This window comes from Martes martes, assembly GCF_963455335.1.
Source record: "Martes martes genome assembly, chromosome: 9".
Classification (NCBI taxonomy): domain Eukaryota; kingdom Metazoa; phylum Chordata; class Mammalia; order Carnivora; family Mustelidae; genus Martes; species Martes martes.
The window spans coordinates 128,318,713-128,342,926 of record NC_137896.1 but is presented as its reverse complement, the minus strand read 5'-3'; the positions used below and the strand labels follow the sequence as shown (position 1 = coordinate 128,342,926).

The window sequence follows — 24,214 nt, the reverse complement described above, 5'->3', positions numbered from 1 at the left end:
ACCACACGACACCTCAGGCCCACGAGCGTCTGCTGCGCAAACCCAGGTGGTACACGTGTGTCACTTGGTTGAGCGCTCCTAATAACCCTGCGAGGAGTTTTAATTAGCTCCATTTTACTGAAAAGTAAACTGGAAACCAAAGAGGTACGGTAACATGCCCAAAGTCACACAGCCAGCGATTCGGGGAATGGGGGTCAGAATCCGAAAGACTCCATCTCCCCTCCCCTGGGCCACACCGCCCGCTCCTCTGATAATGTCTGTAAGAACGAATGTGACAACAAATAATGTGTGAAAACAGGCTACGAGCTACTGGCTTTCATCACACCAAACATGGTCACTCAGTGTTAAGAATGCCTTCCGGGGTGTGTGTAGTTTCTCAAGTCATCCTGAAGATGCTCTCTAGTCTTTCAGACACACCGTGTAAAATCCAAACATTTAACTGGATAGCTGATGGTATTAAAGAATTGCTGTTAATTTTTTTTTATCGTGATCATGTTGTCGTGGTGTGTTTCCACGTATCCTCTAGAAAGAGATGTGCAAGCATTTATGGATAAAGTGAAACAACAAGCGGGATTTTCTTTAAAATAATCCACAGGAGCGGGGTGAGGGAAGGTGGGGGTATGAATGAAGAGAGGTCACGTTCTGATCCCTGGTGAGGCTGGGGGTTGGGCACAGGACATTTCGTTTTAATCTTCTCTCTGCTGTGAAACTTCTAACAGAAGAAGGTGCCCATGCATGCAACATAGCAGCTGCTCGTGTCCTTCCTGAGCAGGAGGGACCTGAGCCTGCACGGGATAAAGTCCTCTAGTTAAGACTGCGCTAAACCGGGGCACCTGGGTGGCTCAGTGGGTTAAGCCGCTGCCTTCAGCTCAGGTCGTGATCTCAGGGTCCTGGGATCGAGCCCCGCATTGGGCTCTATGCTCAGCGGGGAGCCTGCTTCCCCCTCTCTCTCTGCCTGCCTCCGTGCCTACTTATGATCTCTGTCTGTCAAATAAATAAATAAAATCTTAAAAAAAAAAAAAAAGACTGCACTAAACCTAGAGTCCAGGGGAATCTTCTTTCACTGGTGTATAAACAAAGAGGTTAAAATTAAGGCCTGAACGTAAAAGGGACAGATGTATGAGGCTAAAAGTGATCTCCAGTGTTTGCTATGAAAAGCACCCGAATAAAATCACAACAGGTCCACAGGAGTCTGCTGTCTCGGACCATCCGTGGTCTGACTGAACGGCATTCGCACGCAAGCAGCCACTGGTAGCTTTAAATCGCAGCCTAGTTGAAACCAACGGCTGTTTCTGTTAAGGATCCCCTTGGCCTCATATCCATTATTCTAGTCACTCAAAGACAATACTTGTTTCAGGGAGAGGAATGACAATTCTCCAGATTTGAGCACAGTTTATCTAATTAAAAAAATAAGACAAGTATTTAATTTTTTATACTAATAAGTATATACACTTTTACTTGAAGAATTCCAGTTTTATCACAGTTCTCATAATTACGGATTATAGCACTGTACATGTCAGTAGGATAAAATCCGGTTGGTAAAGCCAATCTGCTCCCTGCAAAGCCTTTTCTATTGCTTGTATATCATTTAATGTGATTCATTAGACAGGCTAATAGCACTGAAAAACACAAAATGAAATAAAACTGCTATCAAACTTTTGAATTCCTCCCATCATCTTTTCCATGCGGGCTTGGCATTTATGAGTCTCATACAAATTTTGAAGTCTCCCATTTGTTCATTATCTGAACTGCTCTCCACTGACCCATCTTTCTATCAGGAATAGTTCTTTACAAGCCAAGAATACAATTCAATCAATATGTACGGTTTGAGAAAAAGAAAAGGGGAGATTAGTGGCCACTTATGGTTTCATTTACCATCCACATTAAAGGGGCAAATGCAAAATTACTTAGACATCTAAACAGCGTTTTCACCTGTATGAAACCACTTACGGATGGATCTGTCAACTTCTCAGTTATGGAAAGAGAGCTAAAACTCCCTTGGCTGCGACGGGCCAGAGGAAAAGCTACAAAAGCTACAGAGGGTTTCCCTCAGCTGTCCTAACACACTGGGCCTCCCGTCCGCTCATGGGCAGTGCCCCCCCCCACCCCTCTCCTGAGAGCATTTTCTGAGATACCATGAGGGTCACAACTGGAAACCAAGTAGGAAAAATTTTACTAGCCAAAAAAATTCTTTTTTTTTTTTAAATTTATTTATTTGTTAGAGAGAGAGAGCGAGCGAGCACAGGCAGACAGAGTGGTAGGCAGAGGGAGAAGCAGGCTCCCCACCAAGCAAGGAGCCCGATGTGGGACTCGATCCCAGGACGCTAGGATCATGACCTGAGCCGAAGGCAGCCGCTTAACCAACTGAGCCACCCAGGCGTCCCATAGCCAAAAAAAATTCTTATCAATAATAAAATGACACTGGGAATAAGAAATTAAAAAAAAAAAAAAAGATGAGTGCATATAACTTAAAAAAAACCTGTTGAAGCAATAACAGAGGGAAAAAAATCTATCATTTTTCAGTTGAGAGAGCAAAATGCCTACCAGCTTGTCAGGCTTGCAAACCACTGTCCTGATGGTTTCTCAGCTTCAGCGACTGCTCCCTCCCCCAGGCACCCAACCTGGGTTCAATTCCAGAGACTCCCCCCCAACCCCTCCCACCTCCTCCCTGCCAGGGACTAATCCCAATAAGGGGCCTCAAATCCTTTCCAAAGAACTGAAAACTGACAGAACAAGACAAAACAAGACAGAACGAAGAAGCTAAAAGACAAAGGGTTGAGGACCATCTTCAAAGACATCTGCAAGACTGCAAACCCTAGCAAAACCACTAATACGGCCTGAAAGGAGAGATGAAAAGATGTGCTTATATTCTCTGAGCGAGCGAGCACGGGGACCAAGTTTTCACTTTCTTACCTGCTCACTAGTCTTCAGAGAAACAAGGAAGCTGTGGGTGAGGGTTTCCAGGTGAGCGAGCGATTTCTCCAGATGATTCAGGGCATCTGCATAGGTCAGTTTAGAGTCACGGGCTTCCTGCATGTCGTCTTCCGAATTTCTTTTCCGCGGCTTCTCAATAAAATGTTTGACTGTCTGAACAGCCTTCTCAGTCATCTCCTTCCGTGCTTCCACAGACAGCTGCGACACAAAAAGGGATCGGACCAGTGAGACAAGCCAGCCCCATGCTAGCAGAGACGGTGTATTTCGTGAGATAGTAGAGAGGCAGAGAGAACCACAGTGGAAGGTTAGCATACGACTTTAACCAGCGAACAGGCTTATGTGATATTAGCTTTCCTTCGGTGAGGAAAACAACAACATGAGGGACCATAGGCACTATTAAATTAGTAAATACAGATTTATTTTTAATGCTAAGCTCATATGCAAAAGTAGGTGGTGATATGAGGAAGTTAGCGTTCAAACAGAGTACTGCTTACAGTGAAAAAAGGAGCAGTCCTTTCTACAACCACAATTACCAGTTCTGATAATTTATTATAAGGAAATAATTAAAAAGAAGAAAATAGTATAGGCATGAAGATTTTAACAGGAAGACAACTATAAAATAAAAACTCAAAAGCAATCTAATTGCCTGATAATAAAAGAAATGGTAACTAACTTATGATAAATTACTAGATGCAACACATAATGCCATCATTAAAATTAGAATTATGAAACCAGGACAGCAATTGGGAAAGTGCTTATCATAAAGTGTTAAATTTTAGGAATCAGAAATCATAAAATGGTGTATGCCAGGCTTATATTAAAGTCCAAGCTAACCCTGTGTGTACAGCTGAACACAAATACACACACACACACACACACACACACACACACACTAGTGACTTAATGTTAACGTGTTGGGATTATGAGCAATTTTGTTCTCAGCTTTCCAAATTTTCTAAAATAATGTTGTATTCATTTCTTTACCTACCAAGTATTTATTGAATTCTGATATGTGACAGTCATTTTGTTATGGATGCAGGAGTCATATTTTTCTAATATTATTAAAAATATTCTAATATTATCAAAAATATTAGCCTCACGACTAAACGTAATCCGTCTTGACGAAAGCACCACACACCCGGGAGCCATGTTGGGCCCCACTGATTTGTGCTGCTCTGGATCCTAGATTTAGGGTCGTGTCAACCACTCAAGCACATTTTTACTACAGCCTTCAAAGGGTGTCATGTTAATTCAAATAAATAAAATAAAAACAGAGTCCCAGGACAAAATCTTCACTATTATTTCTTAAAAATCAGTTACTGTGTGTCTCTGGTTATTCTGAAAAGTGCCATGGGCATCACAACACGGCGTCAGTGACCGTGCTAGGAGGTCAGCCCCTCCCAACCTCGCATTTCCCAGCAGCTCCCTCCAAGTCACTCTGTGCAGAATTCATGTTGTATAGCGCAGAGGGCTGACATCTTCTTCACCCCATATTCATATGGGTAAAAAGTGACTTTAGGAAAGTACGATTTCCGCTGAACTGTAACTAAGTGTGTGCCCTGCGAATGCAGCTTCCAGTAAGCTCTGTAGCCAGATGGCTACCTCCAAGCACTCGTGACATACGACAAAATCAGAAGCCCCCACTGACGGGCAAGCATCCCTCACATTTTCCTCTTCCCTTGCATACACTGTGAACTCTTTTCTGTGGTGGAGAAATAGAAGATAATGGAAGTTGCACAGTTGCACAGCCCTCCTGACTTTGCCCCTCATGTGGATGGAAAGACTGAGCCCCAGGGAGGTTCTGTGATACGCTGGGGTTCCTCGAATGAGTGACATGGGTAAAAGCCAGCCCCAGTGCCTCGGCTGCCCTCTCCCTGCACATCACACAGCTCCTATTTCGCCGTGTCCACCTCCTCACAGGCTCTCACAGAGACGATGGGTGCGCGCTGGCTGCATGCTCCACAGAAACAAAGACAAAGAAGAATATGGTGGAACGAACCCTTCCTTTCTATTCACTCACTTTTGTCTCCTCAAGAAAGCCGGGTTTGGGGACGATTTGGCTATACCAGCTGCCCAAATGGCTCTTCTCTCCTAGCTGACCGAGGGGTATGGAAGACTTTCAACCACGGACCAGCAAGAGAGCAGGGACAGGGCGGGCAATTCACACGTCCAGGGAGCAGCGTCCTGGGAGAAACAGGTGGTCTCTGTGCCCCGGGACAGGTCCAGATGCGATCGTGGCTGTCCAAGGTTTAACGTGCCATTGTCAGCCACCCCCCCACCCACGAGCCGCTGGTAGGGAGGAAGAGCACTCGCCTCTGCTTCCCGTTCACTGCTGGGGGACGAGGCAACCTGACCGCATGTGTGAAATGTGAAAAATGTCGTCTACCATACAATGTCATTTCCAGAATTTAAATGAGATCATGTGTAGAACAATCAGCAAATGCCTTACCCGCCATGAGCTTCAACAAATTGAAGTTGACTTGTAATTTGACCAACTGATAGAGTACACAGGCCACCTTCTACGGGTCAGTCTTGTTTATCTTCCTAATCAATTTGCCATGTAATCCCTTCTAGAAAAAAACCTTTTCATAAGCTTGGGAAATCCCTTGGTACGGTACTTCTGGACTTCCACGAGCTGGCTCCTAGCTAACCCTCTAGTCTCAAATATAATTGTAGCCCCACTCTAAGCTCCATACGCCCCAACTTTTCATCATTTCCTGGTGTCACTAGGTATCTTTCTTCAGCAAAATGCTCTCTCCTCTCTTCTTGGCAAGGCACATTCCAACTCCTCTTTCAACACTGAGACACATCCAAGTCATCCTGGACTCATCTGTTTCTTCAGACGGGCTCGTCCATCAGCGGGCCACCTGCCCCAACCGCCAAGTGCATCAGCACCTGCTTCTATGCATGGAGCCTCCAGCTGCCCAGCAATACTGAGTCTAGGCCTCGTACTGACATCTGTGTTTTCCTGGAACCTGCTACGGAACAGCCAAAGAATGGCCACTAGAGGCAAGTGAATTTCCTGGGAGTTTAAATAATCATCACCAATGTTACCAGAAAAGGTCTCCTTACCCCTTATTTTTTTTTTAAATATTTTTTTTATTTTTTTATAAACATATAATGTATTATTAGCCCCAGGGGTACAGGTCTGTGAATCGCCAGGTTTACACACTTCACAGCACTCACCATAGCACATACCCTCCTCAATATCCATAACCCCACCACCCTCTCCCTACCCTCCTCCCCCCAGCAACCCTCAGTTTGTTTTGTGAGATTAAGAGTCTCTTATGGTTTGTCTCCCTCCCAATCCCATCTTGTTTCATTTATTCTTTTCCTACCCCCCAAACCCCCCACGTTGCATCTCTACTTCCTCATATCAGGGAAATCATATGATAGTTGTCTTTCTCCGATTGACTTATTTCGCTAAGCATAATACCCTCTAGTTCCATCTACGTCGTCACAAATGGCAAGATTCCATTTCTTTTGATGGCTGCATAGTATTCCATTGTGTATATACCACGTCTTCTTTATCCATTCATCTGTTGATGGACATCTAGGTTCTTTCGATAGTTTCCCTATTGTGGACATTGCTGCTATAAACATTTGCCCACCTTTTATTTTTAATAATATTTCAAAGTAACTAAATAACCCAACAGTTACTACGAATATAGAGTGTAAACAAATGCAACCCTAAATTAATTTTCCTGAGGGAGAGTGATGTTATGACAGAGGTTGGAAGGACTGGGCATTTTGCTTCATTGGACACTTAAGCTTTTCACTCTTTTTATAAAAACAGGTTTGTCACTGAAAGGCTATAGGGTGAGATTAAGAAATACAAGTTTTGGGGCACCTGGGTGGCTCAGTTGGTTAAGCAACCAACTCTTGATCTCAGCTCAGGTCTTGATCTCAGGGTCATGAGTTCAAGCCCCATACTGGCCTCCAGCTGGGCACAGAGCCCACTTAAAAAAAGAAAAAAAAAATACAAGTTTCACACAGAATAGACCTAATAGACTTATTTTCCTTAAACTCTTCCACGATAGAGAAAACAAGTAGTAAAAGACAAAAAGACTGACAAAATGTACCACCAGGGTGAAAAACCGCAATTTCTTCACTGACTCTAGCAGCCACAAAGTACCCTTATTTTAAACCTTCTATTTTGAAGCCCATGGCACTAACACATCATTCATACACATAGTTCTATAATACGAAATCAAAGATTTTGTAAAACTATTCCCTGACAGCAATTAGTAACTATTTTTTTTTAAATGTAGATTTTGTAAAATAAACTTAAGTGGCTAGATTGTTCTGGTACCCAGTAAGTATGTATTCAGCACCTATTTTATAGGCCCTGTGGAAAAATGAGAGAAACCATGAGCCAGGCTCAAAGAAATCACATTTAGTGTAAGAAATAAGATGGTGGGAAGGGAAGAAATTGAGGAGTTATCCCTGATCGCCACAGATCTTACTGGGTCCACCTTGGAAAGAAATCCGGACTCTACCCAGTTTCCCCCACGTCCAAGGCCACCCCTCCGGGCTAAGCCACAGCGCCTCTCTTGTACTGCGCTGGTTCTAACTGGTCTCCTGACAGGGCAGAGAGCACAGTGCTCACCCAACAGAAGCATCCCACGGGCCCCACCACCGCTGTCGATCCCCTCGCAGCTACCATGAGCCATGTTCCAGCCAAGGAAGTCTGAGCAGAGGAGACACATTTCTTTCTGAGCCAAGGCAAGATATAACTCCCGACGCATCATCACCCAGCCTCCGCTCTCTCCCAGCCACGGCCGTCCGCACGGTGCAGGCCCCAGATGGCACCAACACGAGACGGGAGAGCTTCCATCAGCCTGGACGCCTAGCGGCTTTGTGGCAGAGCCCTTTACAGTCTCTCACTGGGTCAGAAGCAGGAAGGAACATCAGCCTTCATTGTGTTAAGCCACCGTGATCCTGGGGCAAACTGGGTACTCCAGCATTACCCAGAAGCAAAGTGATATTTTTAAAAAACATCAATCTGACCGTGTTATTCCTCTGCTCAAACCTATTTAACAGCTTCCCAATTCACTAAGAGTAAAAACTCAGCCGTTGATGTCCTATGAAGCCCGCTAGGATCTGTTCTTCCCCCCACCCTCCCTGCCTAATCCTTCTTCCTCCCTTTTCTTTGACACTCCTGCTCCACACCAGACAGACAGACTTCCGTGCAGTCCCTCTGTGCTTTGCCACACCTTGGTCCCTCTGCTTGAGATGCTCCCCAGGTATCCTCACGGTTGTTCCTCAGGACTTAGCTCAAATGCCACCTCTCTAGAGAGGCGTCCCCTGACCACTCGAGAAAAGCTGGCCCTCCCCGCACCCTTAACTGGTGTCCCCCTCTCTCCCCTTGCCCTGTGTTAGTTTTTCCTCAGAACTGACATGTTATGTTTCCATGTGCTGTCTCTCACTGTTATATTCCAGAACCCCAAACTCGGAATGGTGGCCCATTCGTAACAACTGCCCAATCTGTTGAATGTGGAAGTGAATGAACGGATGAATGACCCCATTTTATAAAAGAAAGAGGAGCAGAAGCAGAGTTGGGGGTTATGGCGGGGGCGGGTGGGTGGGGAGCCTGTGGTATACGATACATGCGTAACCACTAGGGGGCACTGCAGTTAGAAAGAGTAGAAAATATGCTGGCTTGACAGGCCAAATGGTCTGTTACAGTCTTTGGTTGGCTGGTTAGTTGGTTGGTTGGTTGGTTGGTTGGTTTTACAATCCTTTAAAAAGATGCAAAAACAAATCAGAGCTAAGGCCTGTAACAAGAACAGTCAGGGGGCTGGATCTGACCTGTGGGCCAAGGCTGGTTGACCCCCTGATCTATAATATTAAACAGCTCTAGTTGGAAAGGAGAATTGAGAATAAACCGTAAGTGGCCTCGAGTGCCAGGCTGGTTACAGAATCTGAGGTACAGGAATTAGAAGCCACAGAAGGCAACCCGTATACTGAGGATTGCAATTCTCTGACAGTGCCTTTTTCAGTTCCTGTTTGAAAACACACTGTCGAAGAATCTTATTTTGAAGAAAAATATGAACCTGTAGGTATCGGACTAAAAAATGTCATTCTTTTTCAAGCCTCCCTTCATCTGTGCCTCCAGAGTCAGTTCCGAGCTCACACGTCTGGACGCATCCCTGACGTGATCTCTTCCCCAAGGTCATAAACACTCAAGGCGTTCCTAAGGCGCTCTGTGCCTACCTCTATCAAAGAAGAATTACACCACATTCAAATCATCCAGGTACTTGTACGTCCCCCTGACTAAACAAGGAGGTCCTCCAGGCTAGAAACTGTGTGCTTTTTTTCTCTATTTTAAGATTTTACTTATTTGTCAGAGCATAAAGCAGGAGGAGCGGCAGGCACAGGGAGAAGAAGGCTCCCCCCAGAGCAGGGGGCCCGATGCGGGATGCCATTCTAGGACTCTGGGATCATGACCTGAGCCAAAGGCAGATGGTAAAACTACTGAGCCACCCAGGCATCCCGGAAACTGTGTTTTTTAAAATCTCTGTATCCTTCGCACCTAAACAATGTCCAGCAATGGCAGACAAACAGAAAATAACTCTTAAATCCCTCAACTCTGATCAACAGAGGAGGGAAAGAGAACCTTGAGAAGCACAATGAAGTGACATGTTCTCAGGGCATCCCTAGAAACCTGTGGTCCGGACTGGGCCGAGAGACTCCAGTTCGCCACGGACCTGGCAATGACCTACCTGTTCCTGTAAGAAGGCCTCTGGAGACTAAAATTGCAAAAGGTTAAGTTAAAGGACCTGAAACAAACGGAGGGACAAACTGGGACCCAATGTACGCCGTCAGCGCAGCGCGGCCGCCCCGGAGAGACACGAGGACATTGAACTGGCGATCCCGTGGCGCGTACTGCTCTGATTCACACCTGGTGAACGCATGCCGTACAGTCACCTTGGGCTGGGTGCTGGCGACACAGAGTCAGACCAGGTCCCTGCCCCCGGGAAAGGGAAAGGCTAGGCTGAAAGAGAGAGAGAGGAAAAAGACATGACAAAGCAGCGTGATCCTAACAAAACAGCAACAGGGTGAGGAGGAGGCACGGTAGAGGCCTCAGAAGGGGAGCCCGGTCCTGCCTGGAAGTGAGCGGATGGGAGGCGGGGAGGCGGGGAGACACCTGCCAACAGAGGCCCCTCCTGAGGGGGATGCTCAGCAGTGAGGAGGCATGAGGACGGGAGAAGCATTCCAAGAGCCGCAGGTTCCAAGAGTCGCAAGTCGGAGCAGCAAAAGGGGAGGCTGGGAGTCGGCTGGCTTGGCTGGAACGGAGTGTGCGTGCGAAGGGCCGTCAGGGGATGGGGAGGAACCCAGCAGCGGTGACTACACGGAGGGCCTGTCTGTCAGGCAGATGGGACAGGGCTTCACCACCACGGCTGGGAAGGCACCACCGGAAGGAGCTCAAGCAGAAGTTGACAGGATCAGTACTATCGTTTTCAGGTGACGGCTTGACCCAAAATTCACCGAGACAACTTTCCTCATCTACAGCTTCCTTCAGCTGATCAATTTTGCTCAGATTTTTTTTTTAAGATTTTATTTATTTGAGAGAGAGAGAAAGAGAGAGAGAACACACTCGCAAGCAGGGGGAGGGGCAGAGGGGGAGGAAGACAGAGAATCTTCTATCTCTCCCTCCTCCTTTTCAAGCAGACCCTCCCCCACTGACCATATGCTAGCCCGGCCTTGGCACAGGACATACAAAGGTAATGAAGACACGACCTCCACCTGGGAAGAACATACATCATCCTGGGAAAGCCAAACCCAAAGATAAGCGCTTATAAAATGCAACGAGTACAAACGAAGGACGTGGGTGCATCAAGAAAAAGAAGTTTGTCTTAGAAAGGCAAGGAAGTCTTTAGAAGGGACGTAAAAGCTGAACCAGGTCTTGAAGACTGAGCATAATTCCTGTGGACGAAGCGGGTGGGGTGGATTTCAGGCAGAGAGAGCACCCGAGAACTTTAAAAAGGCTTTTATAAAAGAGAATGTTCTATGCCAGTGACTCTAGAACAGCTGAGGCACAGAATACCCTCCCCCAAACCCAGGAGCTCAGTACCTCAAAGAAGGGAGCAGAGGGGTGGGTGCACAGCAGCAGCTAACGGTGTATTTGCGGAAAAAAGGAAGAAGTGTTTTTGGAAAAACAGCAAACAATCCCGGGAGTTTGATGCCCCGCGGCTGCCCTCCAACCCCGCCAAACCACTTGCCACGAAAAGCTAGACGCCTCCTTATCCAGTCTAACTCCCACACCAGACGCAGACAGTCACTGTTCTAGGAGCGAGGAGAAGCCTGTGGCGGCAGGAACGGAAACTGTGTGCGCGTGGGCAGATACTGTCCTCCGGGGGAAGAGACGCAGAAGCGGGCTGGGGCTGGGGTCCCCAGGGTGCCCCGGTGAGGAACTTACACGTTCTCCTTTAGGCCAGTGGTCTTCAGCTGGGGTATGTGTGCCAACAGCACAACACGAAGCTTTTCTGAAGGGTATAGCAGTGCAGATGGTTCTAAGGGAATCCATTATCTTCACCTTATCCAAATCCTCTGTCCTAAAACTGATCTTGAGAACATTCTCGAGGTCAAGGTGTCAAACCTATTCTCTTTCTCAGCTCGCCTTTCACACAGGTCTCGCTCCCCTTAAATAAGACAGACATGCATCACACTCTTCCTGAATCTGACTGCCACATCGTCCTGTAGTCTAGAAAGTTCCAGAGCACAAAACAAGGGACAACCGAAAATACTGGTGTGTGACAGGACTCCAACAACTAGATAATGAATTTTTTACTTCACGTCACAAGGTTTCCAGTTCTTGTACTTTCAACAAAATTTATGAAAGATCTAATAGAATTGTCAGTTGATAAATCATTAAAAATAATTTTTAACCATAGATCATGATGTGATTTTTTGGCTGATAACGGAGGGCAGACACCTGAGTGGCACTCCTATGACAAACTCTCCCCAACCACTGTGAACAAGGTTTTTAAATATTCATACCCATAAAAATATAAAGTGCAAAGAACCGACGTGGAATGCAATTTCAATCTAGCAATAAGTAACACTCATCGAAGGGCACAAAAATTAATTAAAAAAGCAATGTTTAAAGCCCTATGCATCTCATTAAGAGGTATATTTTAAACATAATTTTAATTTTAGGATTCTTGTTTATCAAAAGTTAACATATCTGTGTTGTTCTGATCAAATGCATGACCGAAACAATAACTCAATACAGAATAAGTTCTTACTCTTTTTATATTCTTACCACTTGGAAGTATCTCTTTGAAAAGCAAACATTCAGGGAACCTGCCCTTGCTCCGGATCCTGTGGGAGGGTTGAGCACCCAGCTCCAACACACACTACTATCTTCTGTCATAAAGACCCCAGAAGCCGGTTTCTCTTCCAGGTCAGTGTCAATCAGCAAACATGGATGCCCCAGTCCTACACACCAACTGCGCCCCACCCAGGCTGGGCCCGTCCTTTGGCACACCCCAGCACTGAAAGTCTCCTGCCTTTTGTTTGGAGAAGCTGAACTCCAGGAGCGAGCCCTGTCCTCCCTGCTGCAGTAGTTATCACTAAATAAAATCTGTCTTTATTGTCTTTAACTAGTGCCCAGCTGTATTTCTCTTTGACAAGAGGAAAAGTACAAATCGTTGGAGAGAAAGGAAAGATGCAACTTTTCTAACTGCTAAAGATGTGCTTGTTCTTATACTTTTTAAAGGTTCTTATACTTTTTAAACAGTGGGTCGTTATCAAATCGCTGTTATTGTGGCTTACCCTGGATACAAAGCTACGTAACAGTTCTGCTTTAATGTCAATATTTAAAATACAGAGAATTACATCATCCTTTGTACCCATTTAGAATTATGATTTTAAAAAAAATCTTAGATATCAAGGGCCACAATCTGAATGTTTGCATCCCCTCAAAATTCATATGCTGAAATCCTACCCCCCACCCCGGAAGTGATGGCATTAGAAAGCGGGCCCTTTGGGAGGTGGTTCAGTCATGAAGGTAGAGCCCTTGTGAAAGGATTAGTGCTTTCTAAGAGAGACACCAGAGAGTTCCCTGTCCCTTCACTCTGTGAGGACACAGGGAGCAGGTGCCAACCATGGACCAGGGAAAGGGCTCTCACCAGAACTCAGCTATGCTGGTGCCTTTATCTTGGACACCGTTGCCCGAAGTGTGATTTTTCAGACCACCCGCACTGAAATAACTGAGCACTACTGCAAAAATGAAAATCCTGGAGCCCTTGTTAGACTTAAGCCTCTGTGTGTGGGGTTAGGGAAGGCACTGGCATTGGTGGGAAGAAACCTATCTTTTGCAAAATCTTCTCTTAGTTAATTCTAAGGGCAATGGAAGCATGTGACCTGGGACCGCAAGCTCTGGGCACTTGATGCTGTCAAAGGACCCAATACAACTGGCTGACAGTAAACGTGGGCTACGGCTGCAAGTGGCTCCCGGGACGGCCACTGAGGGGCATTAAGGACGTCACTGCAAGAGTCCAGAGAGGTTGGGGTTGGGGAAGGGGGAGATGAAAGAAGGCAGCAGTTCTGAATTTAGATGATACACGTAACAGAACTGAGACATCGACGTGCTGCCCTGGGCTAGCTGCCCCGGTATGCACTACCCCCCAGCCCGATATAGGAAGCCAGGTGCCCAGCAGCGGGCCCAGCAGCTTCCAAACCTCTTTGTCCAAGACCCAGAGTAAGAAGCTCACTGCATAGCAAAACTCAGTATCCCTATCTGTAGATGAATATAGTAAAAACAAAAGTTTCCTGAAACAATTCAACCCTCACTGTGGTGAGAGGCCTACTGATAGTTTCTGATGTGAATCTACAGTCTAGTCTTTCTGGTTGGTTTGTTTTGAAAGCCGATCACAACACTTAACTACAGGACTCAGCTGTGGGTGTGACTCCGTCTGTAAAACACCTGCAAAGCAGCTCCAACAATAACAGGATGACTTGTGGGGCCAGCAAACATCGGGGCCACAAACGGGGTACCAAATTGCCCAAGTTAGATCGAATTGACTCCATTAAAGAAGAAATGTTATTATTATTATTTTTTTTACTGATAGCACACTATTAATTTCTATACAGATACTGACTGCTGCTATGTGTTTTATTTCTATGTCTGCTTTCCTTACTAGATTATGGGATCCTTCAGAACAGGACCCATGTCATTCATTTTTTATTCTCACTACTTCAATAACATTTAAGTACTGTTTTTATTTATTTTTTTATTAAGATGTATTTATCTGAGAGAGAGAGAGAGAGAGAGGGAAAGGGAGAGAGAATCTCAAGCAGATTCCCTGCTAAGCGTAGAGGCCCGTGGGACTTGATCTCACAGCCCTGAGATCACAACCTGAGCTGAAACTGAGAGTCAGATGCTTAACCGATGGCACCACCCAGGCACACCTTTAAGCACCGTTTTTAAATTACAAATATAAAATATTATGAAATAGTATCTTAAATATTATGCAACAGAAAATGAAAATTGAAAAGTCTTAGAAATTTTGCTTTAATACAGTTAACTAGATATTCAATCACAAAAATAATGCATGCTTTGTCACCTTCAGTTATATACTTAACAGAAAATCAGTGTTATAACTTTGCTTTTTTGCTTTCGCTATCAATTGCTTATATAATAAAAACGAATGCCACAGGACAGAGACCACTTTATCTCTGCCTTTTGCCTCATAGAATAGCCACAGAAATATTATTATTTTTCATCAAGTGTGAATAGCCCCATCTTTTTTACTATTCACTTTTGGCAATGACATCAGCTAATACATTCCTAAGTTTTTCAGTAGCTTGAAGGTCACCTTTATCTTAATAGAGAAAGGCATGAAGAATGTTCGAAAAGAGATGAACTATTACTGTGATCGGTAATGAATACTACCATCATTGCTGTTGTGCATATACAGGTTTTAACAAGATCTAAAAGCACTCGTTCACATTTTTCATTTAAAAATCTTTTCCTACCCTGTGCATGCATGGGCTACACAATACAAATTGTACTTAAGATCATTTTAAGTAGAGCCACTGAATTTATATCAAAGCCAAACGTGAATTTGAAAATCCAGATCCTAACCCAACAGTGAAAACTACAGAAGGTCATTCAAAACCAAAACCATTTGCTAGAGCTTTGAAAAATTCAAACTTCTTTTGTACCTTATAAGTAAGAATAAAATAGAAAGAGCAACACAAAGCAGAAGGGGAACTGACCAATCCTTGTGCATCTACTTGCCCCGAGATCTTTATATATGCTACTTTATTTAATCCTCACCACAGTTACTCAGGGTCCAGGTTCCAGATATCACGGGCATCCTCCCTATAGCCACTCAGTACCACGTGGACCAAGAGCCGGCTGTGTACCCGCGGACGACCCACTCAGGGCTGCTCTGGGACCCAGCAGATCTCACTCCTCTTCCCACGGTGATTACTAATCCGGGCAAATCCCGATCAATGCCGATCAGCACCTGGCATACCAGAGCCCCAGGGATGGGTTCGGGGGTGATCGTATCAGCAGGAAACTTGGAATTTCCTGTGGGGAAGCTTTCTCACTCTCTCTGGCTGGATGTGAATTAGGAAGCCCCAATTACTTCCAGGCATCACACTGAAGCAAAGAGCCCTATGATGAAGTTAACACCGTAAGACAGCAATGAACAGAGATGGAGAGAAATCGGCTCCTTGATGGCCACACACTGCTGGGTCAGCCGACCCTGAAGTCAGCCCCCCCTCTCAACCTTTCAGTTCATTAGCCAGTAAATTTTCTGGTCAATTAAGCCAATTTAATTGGATTTTTTATCTGTGTCTAAAAACATTCTAAAATTAATCTATATTTATATAGTGGTGATGACTGTTCCCCATTATGCAGTGAGGAAGACTCAGAAGATAGAGTAATTTTCCCCAGATCCAGCTGGATGGGAACTCAAAAGATCTTTCTCCATCACCATGCCACCGTTAAAAGAACTTAAGCTGTGTCTAAGATCCATCAATTTATTTCAATTCAACATGTTGAGAAGCTACAAAATTAATGTATGAAACTTCTCATATTTCCCTGGGTCAGCGGTGATTTAAAATTGTTTTTCTCTATTCTCCTCATGAGAATTTTTTTTTAAGATTTTTTATTTATTTATTTGACAGAGAGACAGAGATCACAAGTAGGCAGAGAGGCAGGCAGAGGGTGGGGGGGAAGCAGGCTCCCTGCGGAGCAGAGAGCCCGACGCAGGGCTCAATCCCAGGACCCTGAGACCATGACCTGAGACGAAGGCAGAGGCTTAACCAACTGAGCCGCCACCCAAACAGCCTTCTCATGAGAATTTTTAACATCTGATCATCATTGGCATCAACGTCTCATAGTCTTTACACATATAGGTAGCATTAAAAATCCCTCATCTGACCAGGTATACTGGTATATATACTAGTTATATATATATACTGGTTATAACCAGTATAACCAAAAAACTGGTTATACTCTAAGGAACTTTGCTAGGCGATTCAGTGGGGGGGGGGGGAAGGTTAAGTAGTATGTGGATTTTCCTCAAAAGAGGTTTATAAAAATGCACTATAAAAACAAATACATACAGAGCACCTGGGTGGCTCAGTCAGTTAAGTGTCTGACTTTGGCTCAGGTCACGATCCCAGAGTCTTGGGATAGAGCCCCGCATCGGGCTCCCTGCTCAGCGGGGAGTCTGCTTGAGATTCTCTCTCTCCCTCAACCTCTGACCCTCTCCCTATTCATGCTCATGCTCTCTCTCTCTCCCTCTAATAAATAAAATCTTTAAAAAAAAAAGAAAAAGAAAGAAAACAAATACATACAGACACATGCCTATACTATAATAATTATCACAAATTGAATGACTTTGGTGTTGATGCCGTACACTGGTCCATTATCATCTCCCTGAAGACACTGCTATGACTATCAACAAAGCAAAAAGGCAACCTGCTGAATGGGGTAAGATATTGGTATATGATTTATCTGATAAGGGGTTCATAACCAAAGTATATAAAGAACTCAGTACAATCCAACACCAAAAAAGAAATTTAAAAACAGTCAGTGTACCTGAATAGACATTTTTCCAAAGAAGATATATGGATGACCAGCAGACACAGGAAAAGACATTTATCACTAATCCTCAGGAAAATGAAAATCAAAACCATAGTGAGATCCCACCACCTTATACCTATCAGAATGGCTGGTATCAATGACACAAGAAATAACAAGTGTTAAAAAAAATGTGCAGAAAAGGCAACCCTCCTGCATAGTTGGTGGGAATGTAAAGTTGTACAGCCACTATGGAAAACAGCATGGTTGCCACCCAAAACACTAAAAATAAAAATGCCATATGATCCTGCAATGCCATTTACCCAAGAGAAACAAAAACTTTGGAAAGATATATGCACTCCTATGTTTGCGGCAGCATTATTTACAATAGCCAAGATATGGAAGCAACCCAAGTGTCCACTGACGGATGAACGGACAAAGAGATTGTGGTAGAGACACCCAATGGACTATTACTCTGCCAGAAAAAAGAACGAGATCTTGCCATTACCATGGATGCACCTAGAGGGTATTATGCTAAGTGAAAAAAAAAACAGAGAAAAACAAATACCAAATGGAATCTAAAAAACAAAACAACCGAACAGACGCATGAATACAGAGAGAACTGGTGGTTGCCAGAGGGGGAAGGATGGGGGAGAAGGGCAAAACAGGTGAAGGGGTTCAAGAGCTACAAACTTCCAGCTATGAAATCAACAAGTCATGGGGTTAAAAAGTGCAGCATAGGAAGTACAGTCAGTAACAATGCAGTAACTGTATGGTGACGGGTTGTAATTACACTTATGGCGGTGAGCACCCCATAACGTACAGAACTGCTGAACCATCATGTTACCGCCTGAAACTAACACAACATGGCATGTTGATTACACATCAATTCCACCCCCCCCCAAAAAAAAGAATAAAAGATGCTGCAATGGTCTTCACATTGGAGTTTCCTTGTCCCCAGGCTGGTACCTTCTGCTCCTTCTCCCGTCATCACCAAAGTGATCTTTCGAAAGTGAAAATCTGACAATGTCAGTACCTGGCTTAAAATTTACGCCTGGTCCATGCCGTGGATAAAGTCTAGACTCTTCAGCCAGACACGACAGTTTTCTTACCCAGCCCTGCCTTATCTCCAGAGCCTCCTTCCCATGCTTTCATTATACCATATTTCCTGTAGTTCACTGAAGGTACTAGGTTTTTTTTTAATGCTTTTATTAAAACTGTTAAATCTATATGAAGTGTTCCTCCCCTTCTAAGCTTTCCCTCCATGCTACTCATGACAAATTGTAGGACTCAGCTCAAATATCTCTTCTACTCTGGGGCCTTTCCTGGCTATACCCCAGCCCCGCTGACCCAACTACTCACCATGTCTACCTCACTTTTTCCACATCACCAATCATAGATCAAATCACTAGTTATGAATCCTTCACTAATTCATCTGTTGGCCAGCTTCCTCTCTGAAGAGTAACCCCCTGCCGGCAAGTAGGCAAACACAACCAGCATTCGGGGGGTGGGGGGGGCGGCGGGGAGGAGGGCAGTTAGACCGGGGTCTTTCCGTGGGTACCAATGCTCGCAGAAGCAGAGGCACCAGCCAAGAGGAGAGGGCATGCCTCTTTCTTCCAAGTTCCCTTGCTGCACAGGCTAGAGAAAGTATTTATAGACTAGCAATTCAGAGGCAGAAGTTAAAAAGGTCCTCAAATGAGAGGATGGAGTGGACGGGATGAATGAATGGAGAAGTAGAGGGAGCCCACGTTGCTGAACAGCTACAGCTGACCAGTAAGCTCAGAGCTGAGAAATCTGCCAGAGGAGAGCATTTCAGGAGGCCGGTTATTTTCAGACTTCTCTTCCCTGCTGCTTTTTTTCATGTTAAAATACGCTTTGGTATTTACTGCACATTATTCTGAGATTGTTTGTTTATTCCTCTGTCTTCCTCACGATTTCTACCCGCTGTGGATTTGGAGCCTGCATGCTCCGCGGGAAGGCGTGTGCACTCCTTCTCACACTGATTAAGCAGAAGGCCTGCGAGGGCTGCAGAAGCACACGTGGGCTGGGTGTCCCGCCAGACCCCTCCTCCGGAGCAGGGGCATCCCCCTTTAGGATCAGACCGACCAGTATTCAATCTCTGTTACTAATTATTACTTTAGCCAATTTGAAATAATTTTCCAAGCACCCACAGAGAATGAGCTTTCAGTTTGCTGTCAGGCCAATAATCATGATCGCCCCAGAAGGGCTTTTGCAGCCAAATTTTTCAGGCCAGGTTGCTAACAGAAAGCAAGATCTTGGGAGCAGGCCTCTATGAAAATCCCGACTGCTATCTTTAGCTCACAAGACACCGAAGCTGTTCTTCAACTTCCTGAAGCCTTAATTTTCTTTTCTGTTAATATGGTGATAAAGTATTTACTTCTCAGGGCTGCCTGGACGATTAACAGAGCAGCGTTACACCATCATTCTCTTTTGGCCTCTGTTTGGAAGGCTGGATGTGAACAGGTCCATGAAGACAACTGGTTCACCCCTACTAGTACTCGGGTATGGCCTGGAGGTCAATGGTAGACTCTGGAAGGAAAGATTAGTTCCCCTTATCTTTATGGGGAGACACTGACAGACAGTTAAGAGCCAACTCCTAGACTTCTGCATATCCCAATATTCACAATGAATGTCCACAATCTTCCTTTGAGGAAGCAGCCAAAACGGGTCTGTCAAAGACAGGGTACCTGCTTGGCTACAAACTTCTTCATAATCTGACCTCAGCTGTGGGACCACGGATCAGCACTGCAACCAAGGGCAGCCATAGAGGCTGGATGATAACCCGCTGGGTGTCTGAGAGTTCTGTCCCACAAGGCTGCTTGACACTGCATAGTGACACAGTCAGAAAGGATCCTGTCTGGGGCAATTGTTTTTTAGATTAAGAATCTTTTTTTTAAATTAACATATATTATTTGCCCCAGGGGTACAGGTCCATGAATCAACAGGTTTGCACATTTTACAGCACTCACCATAGCACATACCCTTCCAATGTCCATCATCCAGCCACCCCATCCTTCCTCCCTCACCCCCCAGCAACCCGCAGTTTTTTTCATGAGATTAAGAGTCTTATGGTTTGTCTCCCTCCCAATCCCATCTTGTTTCATTTTTTCCCTTCCCGCTCCCCACCACCCCCTCCCTGCCTCTCAAATTCCTCATATCAGAGAGATCATATGGATAATTGTCTTTCTCTGGTTGACTTATTTTGCTCAGCATAACACCCTCTAGTCCCATCCACGTCATTGCAAATGGCAAGAGTTCATTACTTTTGATGGCTGCATAGTATTCCGTAGTATATATATAGACCACATCTTCTTTATCGATTCACCTGTTAATGGACATCTAGGTTCTTTCCACAGTTTGACTATTGCGGACATTGCTGCTCTAAACATTTGGGTGCATGTGTGGGACAGTTGTAATATGCACAGTGTGTGTCTGTTGGGGGGATGAGTGAATGTGAGAGTGCGGGGAGGAGGGCGGGAAGTACAAGTGAGCAGGTTCACACCTCCAGGTCCTGACCTGTGAGTTGTTGACTGATACAGCTTCCCTTCACTCAATTCTCCATGCGCACAGTATTCTTACTATAATGCCCCACTAACGGCAGTAACTGGACTGGGTAGCGGGGTGCTGGCGGTCGGGGAGGGGAGTGGGGGTTGCTCCTTACAGCCTTACAGCCTGAAAGAAACGAACGATCACAGAATCCTAAAGCACAGAGCACACCGCACATTCGCCCGAGGACGGAATTTCCACACGACTGTCCTCCCCGCAGTGTCTGAGCCGGCGGCACCCACCCCAAGCCCAGGTGCCACACAGCTTCCTTCTGAGCCGCATGCGGGTTTACAGGTGAGATCAAACAGCCTGGGGAAAGCTGAGGCTGATCCCCTCACGCTAATTTGTGTTTTCAAATGCTTTATACACGGAGCCATTTCTAGGTTGCTGCCCCAGAGAGGCACTCCGGGTTCCTCTCTCTAACAACCATCCTCCAGCTGCCCCGCTAGCCTGCACAGACATAACATTATCAGTTTTATGGCAGATTACTGAAAGCATAGTAACAAGTGAAAATAAATTTGTAAAACAGAGCTAAAGTTTGTGTATAAACATCATGTTTAGCACAGGGTTTCAGAACACAACAGAATTCAGTTCAAATCCTGGTTCTGTCACCTGAATGCTAGCAGTCTGGTGTAAGCCCCCAACTCCCTTGAGCCTGTCTGATGGTCCATGGAACAGGGGAGGCGGCATCAACCCCCCCGTGGCAGGTATGGAGAGCTTGGGAGATACTGTTCGCAGCATCTCCTGGCACAGCCCAGGCACTCAAATGCTACTTCTCTCTCCTCTCCCCAGACTGTCCTCCAGCCCATGAGCCGTGCACAAGTGTCCACGGGCTTCTTGCTTCTTCTCTGCATCACACGCACAAACATTTGTGTGCCTTTCGGAGACTCTTCATAACATAGGCCCATTTGGACCAAACTCTCGAACTTCCTAAAGGTTAAGACAGACCTTTCATGGGCTCATGAACCTACAAAAATACTTGATTATGTCCTGGACTGTACTTACTTCTGCTACAGTGACTGAGAACAGAACTGTGTCATGCAATCAACGTCAAATCTGAAACCAGGAGACTTGGGTGTGAAAATAGGACACTCATTCCTTATTAAAACTTGGGACAATTATCCTTCAGGAATACGACCTTTGAGCCGGAGAGGATAATTCCTGAACTATTTGGGGGAAATTATGGTACTCAAACTCCGTGATCACTTTCATGCTACCTTGAATTTTAGCTGTTTTTATGCATGTTCGCCTTGTGTTCCTAGACTGTAACCTCAGTGAAGGCAGGGATCGAATCTCACAGTTCCTTTGGGTTTCCTCCATAGGACTGGCATAGGGCTCAGTATCAGCAGCGGCAACATCATTAGCAATGACAGCCAACATCAATTTTAATATGTACCACTGCCCAAGCATGGTTCAAATCACTACACTGGTACTGAGTCATTAGGTAAGAAACCCTAATATTTGTACTTCATCATATAGAAATGGCTGAACTGAAAAAGAGAGAATTCTAATAAGCTTTATGAATATATAAATCTGGCAAGTAGAGGGCAAACAGCAGGGTCAAGTACAGAGAAAGCCAAGGCACTGGAGGGGAGGTAGGTTTGTCCAAAACATGCAGATTCTAGGGATGAGAGACTTAACATTTTGAGAGCTCATAAGTAAACACTGGGAGAGGTGCTCAAAATGCCGGAGGTCGGCAGCGCTGTGACGCGTTTCCCTATTTTCCTCCCTCTCTTAAACAACTACTGCTTTGTATCTTTTCCTCACACTCAGCTTTATTTCTTTGTCTCTTTGCTGACTGAGAAAACAGAAACAGGAGAAGCCAATGGCCTCCATCTCCCACCATCGCATCTGCGCCCATCAACTCTGCCTCCCTCCTGCTGTCATCGTGGGAGGCTGACAGGGATCTCGTTCAAGGTCAATCACTCCTCTGGGCTCTAGGGCCCCATACACTCTCACCAGCTACAGCAGAAATTCTCCCCTCTCCTTCCAAAATCATTTTTTCCATTCATCACTAGGTCTTTTCCATTAATGAATAAAAATACTATTATATTAAAAAAAATCTTAGAAGTCTGTCCGTCTTTGTTGGCTCTTCCTTATCCTCAAGTCTTGATGTCGGAGTGCCCTGCGGCTTCATGCTCTGCATTTCCTCTCCACCTACTTGCTCCCTTGGGAGTATTCTCCAGCCACCTGGCTTTGACTCCTCTCTATCCACTGACAATTCTGAAATGTGTTTCTGCAGTCCAGACTTCTCTGCTGACCTCCAGATTCATCTACACAACTGCCTGTCAAACAGCCACTTGGATATTTAAAAGTCATATCGATATTTAAAAAACAAAAATAATTCTTTACTTTGAGATAATTACGGGCACACAAGACATAGTGCAAAATAGTACAGAGAGATCCCAAGCACCCATGACCCAGCTTCTTCCAACGGGGATGACATCTTAAAAAGTCACCTCAATTCTAATATCACAGCAAACTGCTGCCTACCCCTCCCAAAAGCTGTTCCTTCCCAGTCTTAGAAAATGGCACCTCCATCTCCACAGCTGGTCACAACAATCTTGATATCATCCTGGATTAACTTTTTCTCACACCTCACCTCAAATACATCAGAAAATTCCTTTGGTCCTATCTTCCAAATCAACCCAGAATTTGACCACTTCTCACCGATTTTACTGCTACCACCTGGATCCAAACTACTCTCATCTTTTCTCTGGAAACTACAACTGCCTTCTAAGCGATATCCTTTCTTTCTACCGTTCCATCTACGACAACTTGCTGCTCCAGCATGCCCCCTGTCAAGACTTGTCACTTCCCCATCCATGTTACCTTTAATAACCAAACAGCCCATTGCCACCTTACTTCCTTAAGGTCTCTGCTTGAGTGTTACTTTCTCAGTAAGGTCTTCTTTGACCATTTTATTTTAAATTGCAGCCATCCTGCATCTTGAGTCTTTTCTAGGTTTAGTTTTTACTTGTACTGATTGCCATTTCACATGTCTGAACTTACTCATTCTATTTTTTTTTTTTAAAGATTTTATTTATTTATTTGTCAGAGTCAGTCAGTACAGGCAGACAGAGAGGCAGGCAGAGGCAGAGGGAGAAGCAGGCTCCCCGCTGAGCAAGGAGCCCGATGTGGGACTCGATCCCAGGACTCTGGGATCATGACCTGAGCTGAAGGCAGCCGCTTAACCAACTGAGCCACCCAGGCGTCCCTGAACTTACTCATTCTTATTTATTGTCTAGTTTCCACCTATCCCTAAGCAAGGCTCCCTATGGTCACAGGAATTTGTCTATTCTGTTCAGTGCTATATGGCCGGCACTGAGAACAATTCCTGATATGTAGTAGGCACTGACAAAGATTTGTCCACCGTTATATAACAAACGACCCAATTTTAGAAGCTTGAAAGTGTGTAATCTCACAGTTTCTGTAAATCATGAATCTGGTGTGGCTCTGGATCAAGGTCTCTCCTGAGGTTATAATCAAACAGCTGGCCGGGACTGTGGGTGCACATGACGGCCTGGCTGGGTGGCAGGAGGAGATCAACGTCCATGTTGACTCACAGGGTTATCAGCAGCCTTGGTCTCTTGCCATATGGAGCTCTTTACCACAGGGCAGCTACACTTCCCAAGAGTAAATCACGCAAGAGAAAGTGAGAAA

General features: G+C 45.1%; 1 protein-coding gene across 1 annotated transcript in view; it reads right to left on the bottom strand.

Moving 5' to 3' along the window:
- Positions 1–24,214, bottom strand: part of NBAS (NBAS subunit of NRZ tethering complex) — a 319,994-nt gene that overhangs the window by 51,578 nt on the left and 244,202 nt on the right. Inside the window, exon 45 of the mRNA XM_080813961.1 lies at positions 2,914–3,132. Coding sequence (XP_080670087.1) covers positions 2,914–3,132 — 219 coding nt within the window. The remainder of the gene's footprint in view (positions 1–2,913; positions 3,133–24,214) is intronic.